The sequence below is a fragment of the Trachypithecus francoisi genome, unplaced genomic scaffold (assembly GCF_009764315.1).
Source record: "Trachypithecus francoisi isolate TF-2019V2 unplaced genomic scaffold, Tfra_2.0 Lachesis_group1, whole genome shotgun sequence".
Lineage (NCBI taxonomy): Eukaryota > Metazoa > Chordata > Mammalia > Primates > Cercopithecidae > Trachypithecus > Trachypithecus francoisi.
The window spans coordinates 7,042,431-7,069,678 of NW_022681454.1; the positions used below are offsets into that span (position 1 = coordinate 7,042,431).

Here is a 27,248-nt window from a genome sequence, read left to right on the forward strand (position 1 = left end):
CCTCAGTGACAGAAGGAGACTCCATCTCAAAAAAAAGAAAAATAAATGTATATGTATATATATACATAGTCATGAAGAATGTGCGGCAAGTTGGGATGCGATTATGGTAGAATGCAGGAAGGACAGAATTGTGTTCTTTTTGGTTCCCATAATATTCTGGTTTCTGACTTGCATATCATTCCCTCCACCCGGAACACTCCATATGGTGAAGCTTTGTTTGTGTTTATGCATAAACATGTTTATGGCTGAGTTCCATTCTGGAATGGTATTGACAAATAGAAGAGGGTTGAAAGCCTAGGTCTGTGCCCTTAGGATAGGCTGGGGGATTGAAAACGCCCTTTGGAGAACATCATCTGAATACATGAATATTTACATAGACATATTAATACAGTCCTGTTTGTGTGTGTGTGTGTTTATCTCTCCGCCTTCCTCTAATGACACATCCATTTATCTATCTATAGTCATACCGAGTGTAGATATAGGAAATATAAATAGACCGTTTTTTAGACTTATTTTCTGTGTCTGCGCTTTCTCTGCCCAACCCCCCAGATAAGATTGGCAGCCCCTTTGCTTGGCTTCCATGGCAGGTCCCCAGTCTTCTCCTCTTCAACCCCACATACCCCATGACTTGATAAACATCTGTCTCTCCATCTGTCAACCCCCGGAAAGCAGATTCCAGCTCTATGCCTGTTCTCCTCTGGAGCTCAGAGCATCATTTGGTAGCTGATCGGTGCTTGGATGAGTGAGCGGATGTGTGCACTGTGGGGAAGAAAACAGAGGAAAAAGGGTGGGGAGACATCAGAATGTCAACCGGGAGTTGTACTGGGAAAGTGGGGTTTTTAGTCTCTTCACTATCTTTTAAAATGTCTCTCAGTTGATCATTACTATATTTAATAACACCTTGATAACTCCCTGTTCTACAAATGACCCAGTTTCTTCAACAAATGAATGACATGCAAAAGGGAGGAGGGGCCAGTGCAGATGCTGGCAGAGACTGCCGAGATGATGAGGCAGGTGTGCTATGGGGCCTGGCATGGCTTTTGATTCAAACCTTCCAACTACAAAAAGACATCCATGAGACAATCAAGGAACATTGAACAGGGCCTGATTATTGACTGATAGGGAAGTTATTAAATTGATTGGGTTCGTTGGGATAACGGATTCTGGTTTTGTTTCTTTAAAAAGTCTTTACTCCTTTCCTGTTTAGAAAAAAAAAAGTGCATCTTGCTGCCCACACTTATGTCTCAGGGCAAACGGGAAGTGGGTTAGCAGTGAGAGAGAGCTAGTAAAGTATTTCTAGGTGGAAAGATACAGTGCTTGGGCTTTGTTTTAAAACATCTCAGCAAAAACGAAACAAAGTGAGAGGGGAGAAAGGTGAAAGGAGAACGGGAAGTGTTGGATAGAGAAGTATTGAAGCTGGTGATGGATCTGGGGTGGGGGAAGTTAAATGCCTTTACTTTTGAAAATATTTGATAATTCTTATATTAGAAATTAAAAAGAAAAATATTTCTCCTGGCTTTTCTCCAAGGATCCTTAATACTTTGCCTTGCTTTGCAGAGTGATCGACTCCTCATCAAAGGTGGACGGATCATCAACGATGACCAGTCCCTTTATGCTGACGTCTACCTGGAGGATGGACTTATCAAGTGGGTTGATCAAAACAGACCTTTTAAGAAAGCTGTGTTGCCAGGCTGCCTGGCCTTAGATGGAACGGAAGGCTGGCATTCTGCCCTAGAATGACAGGGCTGTGTACCTGTGTTTCGGGGTAGAGACCTCACAGAGGTTGGGAGAGGTGCACGCTGCGGGTGGACAAGGTGCTGACATTTCTCAGGTGCCCCCCTGGGCTAGGCTCCCTGCCACATAGCTGAGGCAGCTCCTCTCATGCAATGCTCACACAAAAGCTGCAAAATGCAGACATGTTTCCTGTTTTGTGGTTTTGGAGGCAGCAGGCCAATGGGTCTGGGTACCTGGCCCCATATGACAGGGTGAGTTAGGGTCAAGGCCCGGATTCCACCCTAAGGCAACTGAATTCACAGCTCTTCCTTCCACCTACCCACAGTTTCTGGAATTGGGTTGAGGGGAGCAGGGAGGATGGAGGAATGTGTGGCTTCCAAGCCCGGCCTTGGCACTTAAAGAAAAGATAGACGTTGGGGCTGGAGTTTCCTTTACTTTCTTCTCATTGGCTCCCTCTTCAGTCCCGCTTACGACAACCCAGGTGTCTTAGCCAGCTGTGGCTGCCAGAACAGAATGCCACAGGGTGGGTGGTTTAAATAGCTGCAGTTTATTTCTCACAGTTCTGGAGGCTGGAAGTCCCAGATCAAGTGGCCATCAGGGTTGGTTCTTCCTGAGGCCTCTGTCCTTGGCTTGCAGACACCACCTTCTGGCTGTCCTTGGGCCCTTTCTGTGTGTGTGCACACTCCTGGGGGCTCTTCTCCTAAGGATACCAGTCCTGTTGGATTCTGGCCCCACTCTTGTGGCCTCATTCAACCTTAATCACCTCCTTAAAGGCCCCGTCTCCAAAGGTAGTCCCATGGGGGTGGGCTGGGGCTTCAACATGAATTTTGGGAGACAAAATTCTGTCCATAACGCCAGGCAGGGGTCTGTAGGTGGCCTTCACTTTTTGTCCAGGCTGGAGTGCAGTGGTGCGATCTCAGCTCACTACATACAGCCTCCGCCTCCCGGGTTCAATCGACTCCCCTGCCTCAGCCTCCTGAGTAGCTGGGACTACAGGCATGTACCACCATGCCCGGCTAATTTTTTGTATTTTAGTAGAGATGGGGTTTCACCATGTTGACCAAGATGGTCTCGATTTCCTGACCTCGTGATCCACCCGCCTCAGCCTCCCGAAGTGCTGGGATTACAGGTGTGAGCCACCACGCCCGGCTGGCCTTAACATTTTACTGGTGGGTGAGGATCGGTACAGTTCTCTTTCTGTGAGCTGTACCCTGGATTTGCTGGGTGCTCAGCCTCTTCCCTTGAAATCTGGAAGAGGAGAGAAGGACACTGTTTCAGGATCTAGCATGAGTGGTTGGCACAAGAAGGAAAGGCAGAGGGGAATTGGAGCTAGGGGAAGGCAGAAAGGGATTGATACCATTAACAGAATCATCCTGGGGCCCGTGTGGGCTTTGGGGATGATGACGGAGGAGGAGGAAAAGGGGCTGTGGAGTATTGGGGGCATTGAAAGAGACTACATATGCAAATCACTCAGCAAAGAGGGGTACCCAGAACAGTTGAGCCCTCCCTGCCTCCCCCTAGCTCACCCCCCAATTCTAGTCCTAAACTTTGACCATTTCAAGTCCAGCTCGGGCCTCCCGTCCTCTGGCTTCATTCCTTGCTTGCTCTTCTGGCCATAATGAAAACTTGGGACTCACAGGACTTGCCAGGCTGCTGTCACCTCAGAGCCTTGCACCCATCAGTCCCCTGCCTGGAACGCCTTTTCTCCCTGGCCCTCTGCCTTCCCCTCATCTCTTGTTTGTCCTTGTGGGCCCAGCTCATGCGACTCCTCCTCCAGGAAGCCTTCCTTGACCCCAAGATGGTGTGGGGTGCATCCCTCTGTCCCCAGAGCCTGTGAGCTGCTGTCTGTTGCAGCCCTCGTCACACTGCATTGCTCCTTGACCAGGGCCTTGCCTCGTGGCCCCCACCCTGGGGCCCAGCACCAGGCCTGTGGAGTAGGTCGTGGAGCGCCAATTCAGGGAAAGCATAAACAAATGAATGTTGGCCATCAGGTGGTGAGGATGCTCCTGTCAGCTGCAGGGCACCTGGATCCCGAATGGTTAGGAAGGCAGACGGGGGGTGGGGAAGGGTGTCAGGATGTGTCAAAAAATGAGGTTTTCTAACTCAACCATGGCTTAGATATAGAGAAAGCAACTCCGAGGGAACACCCCTTTGTGTGGGGGGCTCTGGGCTTCTGAAGCCTGAAAGGTAAAATGACCCTTAGAATGATCTCGTAGGCTCCCCCATCCCACACACCACCTGCTGCTTTGATCTGACCACATCCACGCCCGTCCTTCCCGGGCCAGGCCCCCTTGTAGAGGGCCTGCAATCCCAGCGGGTATACAGATGGAGCAAGTGGCCATGGGTTGAGCTGCATTCATTAAGTGCCTGCTGTATGTATGAACATCAAGAGTCCTAGGACTCTGGCTAACCTGGCTGTTGAGGAAATCTGCAGTTTCCCTAAATTCATTATCTGTCAGCCCCTCTTGGTTGTAAACCCCTTTTACTTGAATCCGTTGCTGAGAAGCTCTCTGAGTGTCGGCAGTTCTTCTCTGGCCTTGTGAAGCTGAGCGAGTGACAGTGACCGAGGCCTCACACGGCCTTGGGTGTTTATTCTGAATGTGCATCCTGCAGGCGGAGAAGGGTAGGTGTGGAAGAGCCAGGGACCACCTGGCACGCAGAGGCACAATTATTTTCCTCCACTTTAATTAAACCCCAAGAATCCTTTAATTTTGTGGCCATTTGCCAAGTTTTCTTAAGAGCCGTTCAGCTGTCGTGATTCATTGGATTATGATTCATTGGGGTTTCTATTTAATTCACTTAGCCTTGGTGAATCAGGTGCCGGTGGTTGAGAGTTTCTTCTGCACCGTGGGGTGATGGTGTTGGGGGAGGGGCGTCTGTCTCATTCACTGAGCTGAGCTTCCTCTCTCCTCTTTCCCTTTTAAGCACGTTGCTATTGAGCACCATTCAGTGAGTCCCGTTTAGTTTAATCCCACTTCAGGGAGAATCTGGCTTCTATATACGGGAAACAGGGTGGCAGTAAAGCCTGCTGGTCAGAGCTCTGCTATTAGTCTTGAGGAGACCTGGGCTTAAATCCAGGCCCAGCACTGACTTGCTGGGTGACCTTGGGTGAGTCACTACACCTCTCTGAGTTGTGTTGTCCTCTTTTGCAAAATGGGAATACTTCCTACCTCACAGGGCTGCTGGCGGGAGACCAGAGAGGGTTTGTTAAGAGGCTATGATTGTGCCTGGTAAGAAAGAGCCTCTGGCTGCAGAGATGGCACTCATTGTTGAACATTAAGCATCTTAGGACTGTGGCCAACCAGGCTGCTCAGGAAATGTGCTATTTCTTAAAAAAAAAAAAAAGAAAGAAAAGAAAGAGAGAAAGAGAGAGAGAGAGAAAGAGAGAAAAGAAAGAAAAGAAAGAAAAGCCAGGCATGTTTGCTCAAACACTTTGGGAAGCCAAGGCAGGAGGACCCCTTGAGCTCAGGAGTTCAAGATCAGCCTGGGCAACATAGGGAGATCCCATCTCTACAAAAAATTAAAAAACAAAATTAGCTGGGCATGGTGGTACATGCCCGTAGTTCCAGCTACTTGGAGGTTGAGGCGGGAGGATCGCTTTGAGCCCAGCAAGTGAGGCTGCAGTGAGCCGTGATGTGCACTACTCTACTCCAGCCTGACTGACAGAGACCCTGTCTCAAAAATAAATAAAAGAACCTCTCATTAGAGTACTTGTTGGCCCCCACAGCATGGTGACTCAGTCACAGGCTTGAATCAGACTGAGCTGTGATTCTACTGACACTCATGCGTAGGTCCGTGCCCGTGTGTAGACACACCATGTGCATGTCTACAGCCAGTGGCTCTTCCGACTGGACTGCGCCCAGGTCTTTGCCTGGGTTGGCATTTGGGGTGCTACCCTGTCCTCTGTTAGAGCTGGTTGTGAGCATTCAATGAGAGAAGCCGTGATGCACTTAGAAGATGCTGTTCTCCAGTTGCTGTTCCTTTTAAGGGCCAGGTGTCTTCCCGACCCCTTTCCCTTCAGCTGTTGGCAAGCCCACACGTTTGGAGAGGACGACAGAAGGACTGGGGAAGACAGGATTTCCCTAAGTCAAGTTGGACATTCTGGGGATATTATAAGCAGTGGCAGTGGACATTCTGGGGGTAAGGGATTGGTTATAAGCAGCGGCGGTAGACATTTTGGAGGTAAGGGATTGGTTATTAAAAGCAGCGGTGGTGGTGATCCTGGTGGAGGTGGACGTGTGTGGTAACATTTTCTGGGTGTCCACCTTGTCCCTGGCACTGTGCAGTCCTAGGTTTATTTCCTGGGTTAAGAGGACAGTGTGTGGCACCCACGTCTTCGGGGGAGGCCCAGCTGGGACCTGCTTGCTGGCCCAGCTTCTCCCGGGAGCCCAGGAGGGCAGGGGCTGCTGTCTTGGCTGCCTGGCTGTGGATTCTGTCTAGAACTGCACTTTTGGTCACTGCAGCAGCATCTTCCTGTGTCTTTACTACTGGTGTTTCATGTGACTTAGAAAATTAATATACTGCCCAATCTCAAGAGTTCACAACAATTGGATTTTTTTTTTTTTTTTTTTTAATAAAAATCACTCACAGATCTCATGGTCTGAGCCAGACCTTGACCTTGGACGCTGCTGGGTCCTATTCCTGGTTCTGGCTGAGCCTCTTCCCCAGCACCTTGATGGACCTCCAGACTCTGGTGCCAGCAAATAAAAACCAGAAGCCACCATCATCAATAAGTCACCCACAGAGATCCCCGGGGCTTGGTTTCTCTTTTCATAGGCTCTTTTCCCTCCTTCGCCATTTGGAATTTGCCCTCCTTCTGGAGGAAGTTTTCTGGCACCTGTTACATCGGAATAGACGTGACAGTGAGCGTGTGCATCATGCTGGTCTCACCTCTGTTGGATTGAGCTCTGCCACCCCCTCCAGCCTTCTTAGATAATGAGGCTGGATGAAAGGGCGCCTCCTCGTGCCCCCGGCCCCCTCTGCTATACTGGACTCTAACAGTCTGCCCACCTGCCTTACCTCCTGTTAGACTGTGAGCCCCTTGTGAAGGGCCTAACTCAGAAATGTTTATTTAACAGAACTGAAGCTGTGGGTTGACTGCCCATTCTACTTTTCTGTTAAGAACCAAGGCTGTCTCTGTTGTTTGCCTCCAGACAAATAGGAGAGAACTTAATCGTTCCTGGTGGAGTGAAGACCATTGAAGCCAACGGGCGGATGGTTATTCCCGGAGGTATCGATGTCAACACATACCTGCAGAAGCCCTCCCAGGGGATGACTGCCGCTGATGACTTCTTCCAAGGGACCAGGGCGGCCCTGGTGGGCGGTACCACGATGATCAGTGAGTGACACTGTCCCCTGCCTTAGGGACATAGACTGTGAGGTCCCCTCCTCATCACCAGCATCACAAGTGCTCAGTGTGTTCGAGGCTGTCTGCCCAGGGTGCCATTGGATTTCATTCTCACCGCAGCCCTAGGACACAGGTCACCGTTTTACAGAGCACACCATGTGTGCCACTGGGGCTACCCAAGATGGCTTAATAAACAACATGGTTTTATAGGCACCAATTTTTAAAAATTATTTTTAAAATATTGAAATACCATCTCTTTGGTATAATTGCTTAGCATGAGACTGAAGTCACATTTAGATTTTTAGAAACAAAGTTGTTTAAAGAAAAGCGTTAAGTGAAGAAGACATGGATTATAGAGAGATAAAGCAAAAAAAAAAAAAAAAAACCCTTCAACATGATGTGAAGATGGCTGTGGTTTCAGAACCAGTGACATAGGTATTATTGTGACAGATGGGAGAATAGAGGTCAGAGAGGTGAAGCAACTTGCCCAAGGAGACATAGCTGGGAAGTGGTTGTATTAGTCAGTATTGCTGCAGTAATACTGTGATAAGACCGCGTAACAAACAGCCCCCAAATCTCAAGCAACACTTGTTTTTTTCATTTGAGGGTGTGTAGGAGTGGGCGTGGGGCTGGAGTGGCTGTGCTCAGCTGCGGGTTGGACTCGGACACCATGGGTCTCCCATCCTGGACCCAGCGACTCCCCAGCCACTCTGTTCTCCTGGTGATTGGCAGAATGCAGGGGTTCTGGCCGAAACTTGCCTCCTCTCACTGCCTCATCTCTTCACTTCCATGCTGCAGCTTCCACTCACATTCTGTTGGCCAAGGTCAGTCACGTGGCCGAGCCCAAAGTTGATAGGAGCACACTGTGCCACAGAGAGCCCTGGTGAGGTTGGGGAGGGAAGGAAATACTGTGGGCAGGGAGACCAGTCCGCAACAGTGCTCGGTCTGGGAAACTGGATTCCTCCTCCATAGCCCTGTGCAGCCCGATTGCTGTTTCTTGTGTTGATTTTGAAGAGCTGCTTTTGCTTGAATTCATTTTAATAAGCAATTTTAACTAAATAGGCCACAGTTTATTGTAAATGTTCTTTCAACTGTTAGGCTCTTCAGTTCCAGGCTACTTGTCTCTAAGCTGGCCCCAACCCTGCCCGTCTCTCCCACTTCTGCACAAAGGCGTCCCTTTGGAAGCGTGGTCTGTGGGCTGAAACCTACTGCTATGGGCAGAGGTTGCCAAGTCCCTGAGCCAAGAGTGGGGTCGACTTCTGAGGCAAGCACTGTCCTGATCCCTCTTCCAAAGGGCAGCCCGTGGATCTGCTGGATGGGAAATGGGAGGAGGATCTAGACTTGGACTTAGATCCCAGCGGCCAGGGTTTGAACCCGAGCACTGGCACTCAGCAGGCAGCTGCATGACTGTGGCCGGCACTCAGCCTCTCTGAGCCTCAGCTTCCTTATCTGTAATGTGGGCTTTATGGTGGGAAGCGCCTAGGGTGGTTTGGAGATGTACATGAGATTCCTTCATGTAGTGCATGGGACATGAGAGTTCTGAGAGATGGGCATGGAAGTTCCGGGCTCAGGGGGACTGCATAGGGCAGGGGAAAGAGTCCTGGATGAGGAGCCAAGGTTCCTGGGACGTCCCCTGCTTTTCTCCGTCACCAGCTGTGAGATCCTGGGGAGCCCTGCCCTGTAAACCTTATCCTCCTCACCTGGGAAGGGCAGTTTCCAGTGTGTTTCATGGAACGCCAAGAGCCTATGAAAGCACATGAGGACCACAGTCCGGGGTTCTGAAAGGGTCCCCGCCCTTCCCCATCTTCATTCAACAAATGTTAATTAAGAGTCCACACCAGGCACTGTATCAGGTGAACAAAAGCAGGAAGGATGCTCGTCGTCAAGGGCCTGTCATCTCTCTGGGAGTCACTGATCATCCACATGTATGACTAGAAACTGTGACTCCTGCTGCAAAAGAAGGGTGCACAGTGCTTTGAACTGAGGGGCAGGGTCTCAGGGAAGTGTTCTCTGAAGAAGCGACATTCGTACAGGGTTCTGAAGGATGAGTTGGAATTAACCAGGGGAAGGGGGCAGAGAAGAGCAGAGCCCCAGGAGGCCGGAATAGTATATGCAAAGGCCCTGAGGGGAGAACACACCTCCCATTCCAGAGACTGCAGGGAGGCCTGCGGGGCAGGGGTGTGGAGATTGAGGGATGACATCCTGTGAGGCAAGGCTGCGAGGAGAGGACAACCTTGAGCCTCGATGACCTGATGAGGCTGTGGCTCTTTCTCACATGGGTGATGGGCAACGTTGAGGTATTTTAAGCAGGGAGAGATGTGAACTGTTCTGCGTTTTGGAGAGACCGCAATAGAGTGGCCAGGATGGGATGTGACAGGACCAGGTGGGAGGCGATGGCATAATACAGCTGAGAGATGAGGGCGGCGTGGCTGTGGACTGGGCAGAAGTGGACAGCTTCTGGGATATGAAGGCCAGTCAACAGCCCTCGGTGCTGGATCAGACATGGGGGCATGCGAGGGAAAGGAAGTGCCACGGGTGACCTGGGCCTCTGGCTGTGGAACCGTTACTTGGTGATGTCCACCACAGCTGGGGTGGGGATGGGGACAGTACTGCATGAGGTTTTGGACATTCTGGTTTGGGGGAGCTTTTGAGTTATCTTGGTGGAGAAGCCAAGAACACAACCGGCTTTAGAGTTCTGTAGCTGAGAGCAAGTGATGTGTTTCAATGAGCTGGTGCAAAGGAAAGGGATCCAGTTAGTGAGCATAGTGAACAGTAGGGGATGGAGTCCTCAGGATGATTGAAAAGTGGCAGCCAAAGAAGTAGAACAAAGGAAAGAAAAAGCCAGAAGGTGCTGTTGCCATGGAAGCTGGAGAGGAGCGAGTTTAAGGAAGGAGGGAGGGACCTTCTGTGCCCCGAGAGGTCAAGAAACTGAGGACTGCATGCTCCCGTTAGACCTAGAGATGGGAGGGTCATATTAGCAAAGGCTGATGCTTTAGGTGGATGGAGGTGTGAGTGGGAGGAGGAGAGGTGAGACTTCTTTTTTTGACATCTGCCTGTGAAGGGTGGGGGTGTGAAGAAACAGGGCAGTAAGCTTCAGGGTATATGAAGTCAAGGGAGGTTTAAAAGACTGGAGGCTCCCCTTTCTCATCTACTTTACATTTAAGATTTTATTTGAAAAAAGGATGATGAAGTGAACTTGTTTGGTCTCGGAGGTCCTTTTCATCTTGGCATTCTATGCCAAAGGAGGCAGCTTGGAGCAGTGGGTAAGAGTTCAGACTATCTGACAAGTCTTGGATAACCTTCCTTCTTCTGCTTACTAGTTGTATGCTCTTGGACAATTGCTTTACCCTCTTTGAGCCTCAAGTTTTTCATCTGCAAAATGGAGATACTAATTTTCACTTTACAGGACAGTTGTGAGGGTTGAATGAACGAGCTTATGTAAAGCTTTTGTGGCATTATCTGACAAATAGTGAGCGATGGTGATGATGATGACAATGGTGGCGATGATGGTGGTAATGAAGACTAAAGATGATGGTGATGATGTCATTGCTAATGGTTATGGTTAATGATAGTGACAGTGATGGCAATATGACAATGATGGTGGGCGTGATTATGAAAAGGTTGGTGATGATGGTGGTGATGATAATGGTGGTGATGGTGATGGGGTGATAATTGGGATGATGATGATGGTGATAGGATGGTGGTGATGAAGATGGTGATGGTGATGATGATGATGATGGGGTGATAATGATGGTGATGATGATGGTGATGATGGTGGTGATGGTGGTGATGATGGTGGTGGTGGTAATAATGTTAGTGATGATGATGATGGTGGTGGTGTGGTGATGGGATGGTGATGGTGGTGGAGTGATAATGATAGTGGTGATGACAGTGGATGGTGGTGATGATAGTGGATGGTGGTGGTGGTGATGATGGTGGTGATGATGATGGTGATAGTGGTGGAGGTGATGATAGTGATGAGTGATAATGATGGTGATGATAGTGGTGGTCATGGTGATGATGGTGATGAGGTGATAATGATGGTGATGATGGTGGTGGTAGTGGTGATAATGGTAATGACGAGGGTGATGATGGTGATGGTGATGATGGTGATGATGGTGATGGTGGTGGAGGTGATGAAAGTGATGAGTGATAATGATGGTGATGATAGTGGTGGTCATGGTGATGATGGTGATGGGGTGATAATAATGGTGATGATGGCGATGGTAGTGGTGAGAATGGTAATGACAATGGTGATGATGATGATGGTGATGGTGGTGGAGGTGATGATAGTGATGAGTGATAATGATGGTGATGATAGTGGTAGTCACGGTGATGATGGTGATGGGGTGATAATAATGGTGATGATGGCGATGGTAGTGGTGAGAATGGTAATGACAATGGTGATGATGGCGATGATGATGATGATGGTGATGGTGGTGGAGGTGATGATAGTGATGAGTGATAATGATGGTGGTGATGGTGGTCACAGTGATGATGGTGATGGGGTGATAATGATGGTGATGATGGCGGTGGTAGTGGTGATAATGGTAATGACGATGATGGTGATGGTGATAGGTTGATAATGATGGTGATGATGATTGTGGTGGTGATAATGATGGTGGCTGTCATAGTAATGATGGTGATGGTGTGATGATTATGGTGATGATGATGATGGTGGTGATGGTAATGATGGCAATGATGGTGGTGGTGGTAATGATGGTGGCTACCATTGGAACACTTGAGTCTGAAGCATCATGATGCATATTTCCCTGTCCCAGTTGACCATGTTGTTCCTGAGCCTGGGTCCAGCCTACTGACCTCCTTCGAGAAGTGGCACGAAGCAGCTGACACCAAATCCTGCTGTGATTACTCCCTCCACGTGGACATCACAAGCTGGTACGATGGCGTTCGGGAAGAGCTGGAGGTGCTGGTGCAGGACAAAGGTCAGTTAAAGCCTCAGAACGGGGTTTTGGGGAATCCCTGGTTCTTTGGTAGATCCAAGGATTATGTGGAGTGAAAAATCCCCCTGTCTGCGTCTGCTCTGAGCCTGATTATGAGCTGCCCTCTGCCCCACCACAGTGAGGAAACAGGCTAGTCCCTTTACAGAGTCCATCCTTTCCTCCTTGAAAACGTCTGGGCTGTCCTTGTTCTCAGAAGCAGATCCTGTCTCTGCAGCCTGCCATGCTAGGCCCTTGCTGATCTAACCTCACTTTTCTTTCCTATCACCCTGATCACTAGCCTGGCTGCCATCCCTGAAACTGGCTATGCTGCGAGGCCCTTGCTCATGCGGATCCCCTGCCAGGAACGAATGCCCTTTCTCCTCTGCCTGCCCAGTGCTACTCACCTTCAAGACCCAACTCAACCATTACCTTCTCCCATTTCCCCAGTCAGAATTGCTTCATTCCTTGAAGAGCCAATGCCTGTTCCTTAGGCCTCCTTTGGGGCACTTTTTCCATTGTTCCTGGATTATGGGATGTTGTCTGTCTGGCTCTTCTGTCAAACCCTGAGTTCTGTGAGGGAGGGGACCATGTCTGTATGTCCCTGCTTCCCACCTTGGCTCCCCTCTGTTTGGGTTCACACCAGCACAGTGTAGACACTTCATGGTGTGCGTTACATGGAATGGAGGGGAACTGATCAGAAGACACAAAGGAAGCAAAGAACAACAGAAAGGAAAGAGTCAGGGCATGAGCGATCTGTCCAGAAAGGGGCAGTCAGGGCCCCTCTGAGGAGGCAGCCTCAAATGTGGTGCTTCAAGGAGAGCGAGGGTATGTTTCCAGTTTTGAAGATAGCTGTGCTATGTTTTCTCATAAGAACAGTATCATCCCCAATATTTAAAGAAAGTCAGAAAATAGAAGGAAAAAAATTGTTTTCCTCTGGTTCTACCCCCAATCACAATTTACTCTTCATGTGAAGGATTATTGCTTTCCATTCCCTGCGTATTTGGATGATTTCCCCCTATGTGGTTGTGCAATAGCTGTTATGTGGAACCCTTCCTTTTTCACTTAACATTTTATGAGTCACATTATTCTTCATCAATAACTTTTTAATGGCTCATAATGTACAATATAGTGGTTAATTTGCTTCGCTATTTTGTTTTTATTGGACATTTAGGCTTTCTATTCGTTTTATTATATATCCTGTTATGGTGAACATCTTCATGTATAAACATTTGGTGGCATTTCTAATTTTTCTTTAGATTTCCAGAAGTGGAATTAGAAGGTCAAAGGTTTTAGCATTTTTCAAGATTATGACGCTTATTGCCAAGTTGGTTTCCTGAAACATGCACCCCTCGTACCCCTGCAAATCCTATGCCAGAATCTTTAGTCCCTGCACCTTTGCACCATTGGGTGTTATTGCTTCTATGAAATTCTTGCCGATTCGTTGGGTGAAAGACACCACCATTGTGGTTTTCATGGCAGTTCTTTACTGATTACATTCAAGATTTTGCATACATTTTTCCTTATGTGAATATCTGATTGTATTCTTTGCCCACTCATCAATTTGCATTTTCATATAGCTGTTTAAGCTCTTTCTATCAAGAAGGCATTATTGGCCATGGTGGCTCATGCCTCTAATCCCAGCATTTTGGGAGGCTGAGGAGGGAAGATTGCTTGAAGCCCAGAGTTTAAGACCAGCCTGGGCAACATAGTGAGACCACGAAAAAAAAAAACATAGCCAGGAGCTACTTGGGAGGCTGAGCGGGAGCATTGCTTGAGCTTGGGAGGTTGAGGCTGGAGTGAGCACTGCACTCCAGCCTGGCTCGGAGAGTGAGACCCTATCTTTTAAAAGAAAAAGGCATTATCCTTGTATTGCAGTTGCTGCCTGATTCACCGCAACTACATAACAGTCATAATCCAAGGAAATTGACAGTCTTGTATCTTACTTTCCTTACCTAATGTTAAGTTCTGAGCAATTTTCCCTCGGTTGCTGCCCTAAGTGAATGGTCATTTAGGGCGCCCGTCACTGAGATGCGAGGGTCTCTGGAGTGGCAGTGGAGTTTGTAGGGAAAGACACTGGGCTCCATGAGGCCTGGTGGGTCTGTGCTGCTTGCAGGCATCCAGAGAGCCCTGTGCTGTGTGCATCTGGGCTAGGTCACCAGCAGGCGAATGGCGATTGTGCTCAGGTCCTGGCAGCAACCTTTCTACTTTGTATGCTTCTGTGAAATCAACTAACTTTTTAGATTCCACATATAAGTGAGATGGTGCAGTATTTGCCTTTCTGTGCCTGGCTTATTTCCCTTAACATAGGGTTCCATAGCTTCAACTTTGTTGCTGCAATACAGGATGTCCTTTTTTACTAAGGCCTCCATTATGTACATTTACCACATTTATCAAATCCGTTCATTCATGGATGGACCCAGGTTACTTCCTAATCTTGGCCGTTGTAAATAATGCCACAATGAACACGGGATTGGGGGTATCCCCTGGACATACTGATTTCAATACCTTTGGATTTTTAGCCGGTAGTGGGACTGCTGAAGCATACGGTAATTCAGTTTTTAGTTTTGTGAGGAGCCTCTGTACTGTTCTCCATAGAGGTGGTGGTGCTAATTTACATTCCCACAAATGGTGCTCAGGAATTCGCTTTTCTCCACATCCTCGCCAACACTTGCTATCTCTTAGATGCAGGTCTGGTCTTGTCTTCCTTCCTTCCTTTCTCTCTCTCTCTCTGTCTCTCTTTCCTTTTTTTTTTTTTTTTTTGACGGAGTCTTACTCTGTCACCCAGGCTGGAGTGCAATGGCGAGATCTCAGCTCACTGCCTCCCGTATTAAAGTGATTCTCCTGCCTCAGCCTCCAGAGTAGCTTGGATCACAGGCACGGCCCACCACACCTGGCTAATTTTTGTATTTTTAGTAGAGATGGGGTTTCATCATATTGGCCAGGCTGGTCTTAAACTCTTGACCTCAAGTGATCCGCCCACCTTGGCCTCCCAAATTGCTGGGATTACAGGTGTGAACCACTGCTCCCGGCCAGTTTTTATTTTCTAATCAGCTTAAATGCTCTCAGCGGCTCCACATTATCCCCAGAATAAATCACAAGCTGTCCGCCTGGCTCGTGAGGATGCGCCCACTCCTCCAGACCGGCTTGTTCCAGTTCCTCCGGCCCAGAGCCCCGGCCCCCTGCACCTCCGTTTTCCATCTGCTCGAGGCTGCCTCTGGCCCTTAGGGCTGTGTGAGTGAGTGCTGGCCCCTTCAGGGACACTCTCCCTGCCTTTTCCTAGCGATTTTCCTTTTCGTGCTGAGCTGCACTCCCCTGGGAAGCCTTCCCTGAAGCCCCCTGACAGATGGAAGCCCCCATGCATCCCCCACATAGGGATCATCAGACTGAGTTGTCTTTGCCCGTTGACTTGCTGGTATTCCCACACCCCAGCCCAGACGGTGAGCCCGCTGCGGGCAGGGACTTGTTGTCTTGCTCACAGTTGCATGGCCGGTGCCTGCATACCGAGAGATGCATCAAATAGCAGCAGAACAGCTGACTGATTTCCTAAAAGATGCCTTTAGTAACTTCTGTATCCCAAGCGCTTAGCACATGCCTAGCATAGAGTAGGCTCTCAATAAATGTTTATAATATGAATAAATAAGTTAGGGAAGGAAAAGAGAGAGAGACACAGGGAGGGAGAAAAGAAAGGGAAGGAGGAACACACCTGATTTCCTTTGTCCTAAAGTGTTTTAGTGCATCCTTCTCTAAGTCAGAAGGGCTTCCCCAGAAATCTTGATAGTCGTCATGAGTGTACTGTACAGTCCAGTGCAGGGCATTTCCAGGATGGGAAACCAACACATTTGGTGTAATGTCCTCTTTGCAGAAATGGGGAAAGTGAAACCCAGAGAGGTGCAGTAACTTCTCCAGTTTACACAGCAACTGAGGCCTGAACTCAGCTCTCCCGGACAGAGCAGCTGTCACTGTTGATGTCTTTATGGGAATTGCAAACACAATTTTTTGAAAAATGGGATAAAAAAGCATGTGCTTTAGGACATTTCTAGAAGCTGCATGACTACTGTCTTTTTGTCTTCCTTGCAGATGCTTATTACACCCTTCCTTATCCTTATCACACCCCTCCGTCTCAGCCTGGGGAGTTTCCACCTCCTCCTCCCCCTCCTCCTCTTTCTCTTCCTTCTCCTCCTCTTCTTCTTCCTCCTCCTCCTCTTCCTCCTCCTTCTCCTCCCTTTCTTCTCCATCACCTTCAGATTCTGCTTAGGTGTGACTTTCCCTGGAAGCTTCCTTTGACCTTCACCCACACCCTCAGGCTGGATAGGTGCCCCTTTGGGGATCCCAATGGCACTCATCTCTCCTGGCGACCACCACTCTGCCCTGTGGTCATTGATTTCTTGGAAAGATATGCTTCTGTTTTTTCTTTAACATTTTTTTATCCTTTTTATCTTGGAAACAGGCGTCAATTCCTTCCAAGTCTACATGGCCTATAAGGATCTCTACCAAATGTCCGACAGCCAGGTAGGCCCCTCGCACTCGTCCTCTCCCCTCTTGTCTGGGCAGGACTGGCCCAGCTTTGCCAGTCCAGGCAGCACGGGGCAAGGGAGATTGTGAGAAGCTGCGCGGTTCGAGTCCTGATTCTGGCATGGAGTGGCTGTGTGATAGGATGTCAGTGGTTGCCCCTGCTGGCCTTCTGTTCTTTTCTGACCGTGTGAGTGGCATGCAGAAGGGGGTCCCTGGTTTGGTGGCTCCCAAACCTGGCTTATCCTCAGCATCATCTGGGGAGCTTACTCAAATACCCGTTCTTAGTGCATGGTGCGGATGTTGGGTGTTGGACTCAGGAGTCTGTACTTCCCAAAAGCTCCGCATTTGATTCTGGGATTCAGGCAAGGATGGAGACAATTTCTGAGCTCTGACACAGGAAGAAAGACTGCCTGGCCTTCCCTCACAGCAGCTGCAACATGCTAGGCAAGTCATCTTGTCCAATTGTAAGATGAAACATTTCTGGCCCTGCCAACAGCAAACAATTATTACGTAGATGCAGCAAGTCAAGGAGATGGAGCCGCAAGTTGTTCTTCAGGAGTAGCGGTTACGACTTACAGGACACCTGGCCTTCTTATACTACTGGGTCTCCTAGTTCTGTTTCATTGTCACTTTCCTTTGCTCTGCTTGTTAGTGTGTGGAGAAAATCGTGGAGGCTACAGCGAAGCCAGGCTGCAAGCCCTGGCCATACCGGCTGCTTGCTGTGCAGCCAGGGGCAGTTCTCCCAACTTCTCTGTGCTTTAGCCTCATAATAGCTGTGCCTTATAGAGGCAGTTGAATGATTTCATAAGACGAGTAAAGGGCTAGGATGGTGCCTAGCACAGAATGGTGCCATACAGGCATCAGTAAGCAGGGTAATTGGTTATTACCATGGAGACAGATGGGCAATGGGAGAAGCACTTTATGTCCTTCCTTTCAAATAAACACTTGGGGTTACAGAAAATAACTTATCCCAAGATGTCCTGGAGGCCTTTGATACAATCAGCAAAAGACATTCAAAGAGCTGAAAATTGGTTCAGTTACATAGAAAACATAGCATGTGATGTGCTGGCATAATTGTGATTTTCACCTGTTTCATTGTAACCACTGGAGCCCTGGGCATGGATGGAATAGAGCAGCCTCTGGGTGCGGGTTCTCAGAAGTGCTTCATGCCTCCACATGCCTTCCCTATTTGCTGAAATAGGGATGTGTGTCGGAAAGCAGGCATCCCAGGGGATGTTGCCTTGCATGCATGGAAAACAAAGTTGAGATTCAAGTACCCTTGGAGAGGGAGCTTCATGGCTTTGGCCCTTACCAGGGGCAAATGCCCAAATGCAGATTCTCCTCAGGTAGGAGAACATTGGGCAGTGGGGCGGGCCTGTTTTAGCTAATTGAGAGGATCGTTAGCATACTATATATTATCTGAGTACTGGAGTGATTAGAGAGCTTGTTTTCCCCACCCCACCGTTGTCTATAAAATGGTATGGTTCACATTTTTGTAAGGATGTGCACATCTTCTGGGGCATGTGGGTGGCTATGGTAACGCCTTAGCAGATTTAGTTAGACAGTTTCTGTAAAACTACCCGTGACTTCTCAGGACCAGTTGTTGCCATTAACACCTACAGGTGTTTCAAAAAAAGCCAACCCAAAAAGACAGCAAAAGGCACAGATAGGCACTGAGATTGAGTCTGTCTTCATGCCCCGGGGTGACTTGGACTAGTTGTGCCCCATCCTCAGCTTCCTGCTTTTGGATCTACAAGATGTCAGGGTCAAGGAACAGTCCTTCCAAGTCTGACTTGTATAGCAGCACATTCCATCCATATGAATGTGTCTGCAGAGGTTTGCAGGTAAATGACTGAATGGGTGTGAGAGAAGAATGGTCTTCGTGAATGCGCCTGCTGTGATTTATTTATTTATTTTTTAATCTCACACCAACCCCTGTTTATCTCTCCATAGCTCTACGAAGCCTTTACCTTCCTTAAGGGGCTGGGAGCTGTGATCTTGGTCCATGCAGAAAATGGAGATTTGATAGCTCAGGTGAGTGGCGTGAATTTCCACTCCTTCTACCTCAGTCTGATTCTTCTTGTTGCAAAAGGTTTGATAAAAGAGCATTGGTTAGTGAGGAGGCTATACAATGAAAGGTCAAGCCAGGAACTGGGTGTCATATCAGACACACCAGGTGAGAGTCACTCACACACCATTGGCAGGCCGCATTGACTCTAGAACCTGTTTTCTCACCTGTACAATGAGCATAATATAACTGCCCTGTGAACCTTGAAGGGTTTGCACGAGAGAATGAGGATGTGAATGAAATGCTTTGCAAACCCCAAGGAGGTGTTCCAGGCCAGCCTCCTCCATCTCTCAGTCATGTGACCTTGGGCAAGGAACTTTTTCCCAAGAACACTCTCATTTTTCATCCAGAAACACCCACCTGGCAGTGTTATTGTGTGGATCAAATGATATTATGTGCCATGGTTTGAATATGTCCTTCAAAAGTTCATATGTTGAAAACTTAGTCGACAAGCTAGTATGTTGATGGTATTTGGAGGTGAGGCCTTAGGGAGGTAATTTGGGTTAGATGAGATCATCAGGGTGGAGCCCTTATGATGGGATTAGTGGCTTTATAAGGAGAGGAAGAGAGGTCTGAGCTGGCATGCACCTGCTGTCTCATGTTTTGCCCACCGCCATGCTATGATGCAGCAAGAAGGCCCTCACCAGATGCTGGCACCTTGTTATTAGATTTCCCAGCCTCCAGAACCATGGGAAATACACTTATTTTCTGTATAAATTACCAAGTCTATGGTATTCTGTTATAGCATCAGAAAACAGATTAAGACATCATGTACATGAGGTTCAGAATCTACACATAATTGACTGCAGCTGTGCAAAAGTTTTGGGTAAAATGAGACATGAACATATTTTTATAATTCTAGCTATGGGGTGGAGAATTTGTTGGGAAAAGAATGAAAGCTGGGAGTGGTGACTCAAGCCTGTAATCCCAACACTTTGAGAGGCTGAGGTGGGCAGATCACTTGAGGCCAGGAGTGTGAGACCAGCCTGGCCAACATGGCAAAACCCCATCTCTACTAATAATACAAACATTAGTTGGGTGTGGTGAAGCACACCTGTAATCCCAGCTATTGCAGGTGGGAAGACAGCTATTACAGGTGAGAATGCAGCTATTACAGGTGTGAGGCTGAGGCATGAGAATTGCTTGAACCTGGGAGGTAGAGCTTGCCGTGAGCTGAGATTGTGCCACTGCACTCCAGCCTGGGTAACAGAGTGAGACTGTCTCAAAAAAAAATATGAAGTCAGGGTGACCAGCTAGGTTCTATTCCAGCAATTCTCATAAGAAATGAAGAGAGGAGATAGGAGATGGAAGAGGTGAGCGTGACAGGAAAGTAACACAATCTACAGGACCTGTGGACCGATTGGGTGGAGGAAGAAGAGAAAAAAGTAGGGGGGGCTTCTGGGTCTCTGGTGCAGAGGCCTGGATTGGTCATAATGCTGTAAATCAAGACCAGGCACATAGGGGAAGGTTTAGATGCAGCCAGTAAAGGTAGTTAGTTAATGCCAGACCTGATGCACAGGGCTTCACATATTCATACTCACAACTACTCCATACGGTAGATATAATTATTCCCATTTTATAGATAGGGAAACCGAAGCTCAGATATGAATAAGTTGCTCGCTGTAGCTCACCGGGCAGTAGAGCCAGGATGTTAACCAGTTCCCTCTGGTTCCAGAGCACAGTGGAAGAGCAGCATGATGGTTCAGTGCTAGAGATCTAAAGCTTCACCATTAAGGTTCTTCCGTTGACTTCATTTCTTCTTATCTGGGTCCTTGTAGTTTTTCTGCACAATTGACATTCTTTCAAATTCAATGTAAAAAACAAACAGTGCCTTAATTCCATCATGCAAGAGTATTCTGTTCATTGCTAACAGGTCACTGCATCCAGCCCACACTCAAAAAGAAGGGATTATACAAGGGCAGGAATGTCAGGAAGTGAGAATTATTAGGGCCACATCTGAGACTTCCTCCCAATCTGTCTTCTGGCCCCCATAATTGATGACCCTTTCCCATGCAAATTACAATCACCCCCTCCCATGGTTCTTAAAAATCTCATGACAGCATTAGCTCAAAGTCTGGAATCTCATCATCCGAACCAGATCCAGGTGTGGATGAGGCTCCTTGGCTGTATTTCCCATAATCTGTAGGTCTATGAAGCGAAAGAAGGAAGATATCTCCCCGACCCTCCTGACATACAACCTGCAGTGGTGGACCTGACATTTCTATTCAAAAAGGGGAAAATAGAAGGCACCAAGGAGTCATTGGTTCCTGGCGGTTCTGCAATCTGGCTGGGAAATGTTGGCAGTTCCTTGATTGAGTCTCAAAGCCTGAGAATAAGTCTCCATAGCTCTTGGCTCTACCTTCTGAGCTCCTGCTTCCATCCTCTGAGTGGCCCATCCTTTTTCATGAAAGGTAGTGCATGTCTGTCGCAGCTGAGTGGTTTTCTCAGCCTGCTTCTTGCTCAGTAGAATTTTGGGGATCAGCCAGGCATGGTGGCTCATGCCTGTAATCCCAAAACTTTGGGAGGTCGAGGTGGGCAGATCACCTGAGGTCAGAAGTTTGAGACCAGCCTGGCCAACGTGGTGAAACCCTACCTCTACTAAAAATACAAAAAACAAAACAAAACAAAACAAAACAAAAACTAGCCAGGCAGGTGCCTGTAATCCCAGCTACTTGGGAGGCTGAGGCAGGAGAATCGCTTGAATGTGGGAGGTGGAGGTTGCAGTGAGATGAGATCATGCCACTACACTCCAGCCTGGGTGACAGTGAGACCCCATCTCAAAAAAAAAAAAGAGTTTTGGGGATCCAACTGCTTCTTTTCATATCACATGCCTGTGTTCAGTCTCAGCTTCCAGTATTTTGCTAAGGCAACTCTCCTAAAAATCTGTGGGCCTCCTGTGAATCTCATTGGGGTTCACGCCATAAGACAAAAGGCACCCACCAATTTCTTCCAGATAATCCCTCCGCTACCCTGATGAGAGAGCTGAGAGACACAACGGCAAGCTTCCTAGAGGCCCTGTAGTTTGACTGAGACGGTCCACAGGCATAGCCTTCATCTCTTTGAAATGTCTCTTTAAAAAAATGTATTTTTTAATTTTTTTGAGACTTAGTCTCATTCTGTCACCCAGGCTGGAGTGCAGTGGTGCAATCTTGGCTCATTGCAGCCCCCATCTCCTGGGTTCAACTGATTCTTGTGCCTTAGCCTCCCGAGTAGCTGGGACTGTAGGCATGCGCCACCATGCCTGGCTAATTTTTGTATTTTTAGTAGAGACGGGGTTTCACCATGTTGACCAAGCTGGTCTCGAACTCCTGACCTCAAGTGATCTGCCTGCCTCAGCCTCCCAAAGGGCTGGGATTATAGGTATGAGCCACCGTACCCAGCCTAGAGGGTTCCTATTTAAAGAATCTCTTTACTGTGACTGATAACACTGGGAGGCACCACCCCTCACCTTTCTGAGTTCTTACCAAGGGACTGTAGAGTCACATCCTTGGTTTCATCCCAAGACTGTTGATGCCTGCTTCTTGCCCCCTGTGAGGACTCACTGGCAATGTCCTCAGAGGCCCTAATTCTTCTTAGAGTCCATTCGAGGCTATTTAAAGTGCTGTTTCAGAATTCATTTGCTGCCTGGTTCCAGAGCCTCTTCCATATATTTAGATATCTTTTATGGTAACACCTACTTCTGGTAACAAAACCTATACTAGTCATCCATGATTGCATAACAAATTACTTCAAAACATAGCATCTTAAAGCAAATTATCTCATGGTCCTATGGGTCCAGACTCCAGGTGCAGCTCAGCTCTTTCTGGCTGAGGGTCTCACAGGCCATAGTGAGTGGCAGGTGGGGCGGTGAGCATCTCAAGGCTCAACTCGTGCAGGGTTTGCATCCAGCCTCTCGTAGGTGGTGTATTTCTGGATTTAGCTCCTTGCTAGCTGTCAGGCTAATGTGATGGTCTGTTCTTTGCTGGCTGCTGGCCAGAGGCCTCCCTCAGTTCCTTGCACATGGGCAGCCCCAGTGAGGCGGCTTCCTTCAGAGCAGATTAACCAAAGAGCAATAGGTGAGCAGGTCGGCAGCCAGAGTCTCTGTAACCTGACCTTGGGAGTGACAGCCCAACCCTTTTGTCTTGTTCTGCTCATCAGAAGCAAGGTGCTGGGTCCAGCCCAAACTCCAGGGGAGGGGACCCCGCAGGGTCTTGAAAAGCAGGAGGCAGGATCACTGGGAGTCGTCTTAGAAGTTGCTGCCACACAGATCTCAGCTGATTTTAAACTTTCTAAAAATGGAACCATACAGCACACACTCTCTTATGTCTGGGTCCATTTGCTCAGTCCGAGGCATGTGAGATCCATCCTTTGGCCAGGCGTAGCACTAGCTTTTTCTGTTTCATCACTGTGTAGAATTCCACTGCACGAATCTGCACAGCGTATTCTCCAGTTGTTGGATATTTGGATAGTTTCACATTTGGGACCGTGATGCGTGAGGCTTCTGTGCTTGTTCTTGCTCCACTCTTGTTCAGCCTTTTATTAAACATAGGTTCACATCTTTCGCTGGTATATACCTAAGAGAGGAATGGCTGGGTGTGTGTAGATTCAGCTTTAGTGGTTACTACTACACAGTTTTCCAACGTGCACTGGGACCCCACCAGGGTGGGAGAGGCCCAGCCTACAGCCCCCAGCTCCTGAGTGGCACATCAGGGGCTTGGCTCTCCTCACTGCCCTCACTGCCAGCAGAGATTTCGCTGTGCCAGCTGCAGCACATCTTTTGGACATCCGCTTTCCAGCTTTCAACATTTTGTTCCTGTGGTCTTCTCTGTATTTTCTTGGTTCCTGTGTATCTCTTTCTGTTGTGACTTCAGTGTGTTTTGGAAGGCAGTGAAACAAATGCCTATGTGTAGTCCATTATTTCGACTAGAAATCCTATTCTCCTTTTTGTTTTTCCTCATTATGTCATCTTTCATCCTCCCTTCTTCCCCTCTTCTCCCTCCCTCCTGCCTTTCTTCCCTTCCTCCCCTCTCTCTATTCCCCTTCCCTCCCCTGCCCTCCCCCTCCTTACTTCCTCTTTCCTTCCAGAATAGTAACTGACATCTAAACAATTTCACATAGGGATTTCTCGGTATTCTAAAATCCTTTTGTAAACATTTTCTAAAAATGCTTTGTAAACAGCGTCTTCAGTAGCTGAAATTATTCCATTGTTTACTTAAATCTACCCAGCTGTTAGACTTTGAAATGGTTTCCCATTTATATTCTTGTAACAGCCTCGAGCGTAATAACCACAGACGCACAGTTGAAATTGTGATTTCCTTTCATGGTTGATGGGGCCCGGGGTTCATGACGGGGTTATGTCCAAGAACAATGACACACACACTGAGGAAGTTAAAATTAGCAACAGCACAGCTGGCATCTGGGCAATGTCAAACTTTTTTTTTTTTTTTTTTTTTTTTTAGAAATTAAAGTGTTCCTGGGACAAAGCAACTTTGGGCCAGATGGATCTGAATCTGGGCCATCAGCTCAGGGAGCCATTTCAAGGTTATATGATAAGTTTGAGGTAGTGGTTTCCTGCCAGAAAGACAGATGCCAAGAAGAGGCAGCTGAAGTAGAGACGAGAGCCGGCTGCCGATTCATGAGCGAGCGCTCGCTCAGCTCCAGGTTTTGTGCTGAGCGTGTTTCCTATGCTCGCTCATCTGATCAGCACAGTCACTCTGCAATACAAGCACTGTTATCCGTATGTACAGGAGAGAAGACTGAGGCTCAGAGAGCTTGACCAACCTGCCCAAAGTCACAGAGGAGGCTGTTCTGGATCTGGACTCCCAGTTTTGGGATCTTTGATTTCAATGTCAAAGACTAGAGTAGGATTCCTAGTTGAAGATATCCATGTTGTACCCAAACACCATGTTTCTTCCCAGAGGAGAGCCCTGCAGGGAGACTCCGAGATTGAGAGGGTGGTGGGTGGTCTTGGAAGCGCGTGTCTTATAATCCTGCTGCCTCTCATTGATCCCAGGAGATTCAATATAAAGCAGGTGCAGATGGAGCCATGCGGGGCTGCAAAGGGGAAGGTGGATGGGTGTGTAGTGGAGGGGACACAGTTCACTGCCCCCACCCAGCACGCTGTTAACCTGGTGCAAGCCACTCACCTCTTTGGGACCCAGCTGTCCCCTCTGTCTAACCAGGGGGTTGGAGGAGTCACTTCTCCCAGCTCTGGCATCCTCTAATCACTGACTCATTTGTTCTTGTCTTGTAGGAACAAAAGCGGATCCTAGACATGGGCATCACGGGTCCTGAGGGCCATGCCCTGAGCAGACCTGAAGAGGTAAGGACTCCCGAACTCAGGCATGACTCTGACACTCACCACTGAGCACTCACCTTGATGCTGTTCCAGCTGGAACAGCCCAGCCAGGACCCGGCTCCTTCCCATGTCCTCTCCCAGACCATCCCAAACCATATTGCCTTCCCCGGGAACCCTAGGGGCTGCTGGCTAGAGAAACCAGGAAGAGGTGCTGCCTCTCCCAGGGTCCTGGAACTTCACTCCAAGGTCCCGTGGGTGCTTCAGTGTCCCAAGTGGATACGGATTCTCATGGAGGACTTTGCATAGTGGATGATAGGAAAGTGGAGCCGCATGCCCAAGCCCAGCACCCGGGAGACAACTCCCACTGCCTGCCCTGCTCCCAAGCCTCGAACAAGGATGACTTCCCCTGGAGTGGCTCTGTGTATCTGTGTGTATGTGTGTGTTTGTGTGTGAGTGTGTGTGTGTGTGAGTGTGTATGTGTATGTTAGTGTGTGAGTGTGTGAGTGGGTGTGTGTGCATGTGCACACACCCGCAGGGAGCATGGAAGGAGGAAGGCAAGCTGATCCGGCATGGAATGGAGTGGGCACCCTGGAAGCCATCGTTTGAGTTGAGGACACTTTCTTTTTACTTTCTTTCTTTCCTTTCCTTTTTTTTTTTTTTTTTTTTTTTTTGAGATGGAGTCTCTCCCTGTTGCCCAGGCTAGAGTGCAGTGGTATGATCTCGGTTCACTGCTGCAGCCTCCGCTTCTTGGGTTCAAGTGATTCTCCTACCTTAGCCTCCCAAGTAGCTAGGACTACTAGGCACAGGCCTGTGCCACCACACCTAGCTAATTTGTGTGTTTTCTTTCTTTCTTTTTTTTTTTTGGGATGGAGTCTCGCTCTGTCGCCCAGGCTGGAGTGCAGTGGCACGATCTCAGCTCACTGCAAGCTCCACCTCCCAGGTTCACGCCATTCTCCTGCCTCAGCCTCCCAAGTAGCTGGGACTACAGGTGCCCACCACCACGCCCAGCTAACTTTTTGTATTTTTAGTAGAGATGACATTTCACCATGTTAGCCAGGATGGTCTTAATCTTCTGATCTCATGAATAGAGACTGGGTTTCACCATGTTGGCCGGTCTGGTCTCAAATTTCCGACCACAAGTGATCCATCCATCTTGGCTTCCCAAAGTGCTGGGATTACAGGTGTGAGCCACCGTGCCTGGCCAAGTTGAGGACATTTTCTGATGCCCTCATCAGGTCATTACTGAGTCACAGGGGACACAGACGTGAGTGGACAGGTTCCATGTTCTGAGGAGCTTGAGATCCCACCCAGTGCTCTTCATGAGCTCCATGGCCCAGGGATGGCCACGAGCTGTGTGTTCCTGGCCTGTAGTGAGGTCAGGATGGAACCGGGAGGCAGTGGTATAAAGTTGTATAGCGCTTGGATGTTGCAGCTGTATCCCAGCGTGAGACCAGTGCTCCGCCCCAGAGAGCAGGGGCACTGTCAAGCGCTGTTGGACTCCGTATGTCCTTCTCATTCGATGGAGCAGATTTCCCTTCTGACCACATTTAGTTAAGGAAAATGGAGATGGGTGGTAGCTGTGCCCCAGCCTTCCCTCCTGTGACACTGTGTGTGCCGTGTTCAGCTGGAGGCCGAGGCGGTGTTCCGGGCCATCACCATTGCGGGCCGGATCAACTGCCCTGTGTACATCACCAAGGTCATGAGCAAGAGTGCAGCCGACATCATCGCTCTGGCCAGGAAGAAAGGTATGCAGCTGGCCCTGGGCCTTCTAGGGCAGCTGGGGCCTGGAAGGGGGTGTCCTGCAGGTTCAAGTTCACTCCCTCCCGAACTCAGACAGAGTTCTGTCTGAGGAGGGAGGGGTGGAGGGGGGATGCTCCTGACACAAGGATGGTGGCTGGAATTCTTTGGTCCCAATGACCCTAGGACCTTAGGACATTCACCTTGATTAAGTTCAGCTCCATTGAAAGAGAATTTTAATCATATATTATGTTTAATCTAATGGATCCAAATATTCAGCATGTCATCAATGTAAAAATCATTACTATTTTGCATGATGTTTTCTGTACTCTCTTCAAAATTCCGTGTGTATTTTACACGTACACAACTCAGTTCAGACTAACCACAGCCTCAGGTTATTGGTGGTCACATGCGGCTCAGGACTGCCTTATTGGACAGAGCAGCCGTGGACCCCACACACGTTGTTTCAGTGTTTTTAAGGGCAAGCTGACAAGTAGAGGCTAGAACAAGTAGAGGCTAGCCCCATTTTGAAGATAAGGAGACCCGGGCTCAGAGAGGTTACAGAAATCTGGAAGCAGTACCAGCCGGGAGTGGGTAAGCAGGCAGGTTCTGGAGCCACAGGAAGCCATA

At 48.6% G+C, this 27,248-nt stretch overlaps 1 protein-coding gene across 3 annotated transcripts in view; it reads left to right on the plus strand.

Moving 5' to 3' along the window:
- The window catches only part of CRMP1 (collapsin response mediator protein 1), a 72,321-nt gene that overhangs the window by 24,389 nt on the left and 20,684 nt on the right, over positions 1 to 27,248 (plus strand). For all 3 annotated transcript variants that reach the window (XM_033213710.1, XM_033213713.1, XM_033213711.1), the window contains 7 exons: positions 1,558 to 1,646; positions 6,888 to 7,072; positions 11,863 to 12,027; positions 16,472 to 16,533; positions 18,490 to 18,570; positions 24,837 to 24,905; positions 26,506 to 26,626. In XM_033213710.1, coding sequence (XP_033069601.1) covers positions 1,558 to 1,646; positions 6,888 to 7,072; positions 11,863 to 12,027; positions 16,472 to 16,533; positions 18,490 to 18,570; positions 24,837 to 24,905; positions 26,506 to 26,626 — 772 coding nt within the window. The remainder of the gene's footprint in view (positions 1 to 1,557; positions 1,647 to 6,887; positions 7,073 to 11,862; positions 12,028 to 16,471; positions 16,534 to 18,489; positions 18,571 to 24,836; positions 24,906 to 26,505; positions 26,627 to 27,248) is intronic.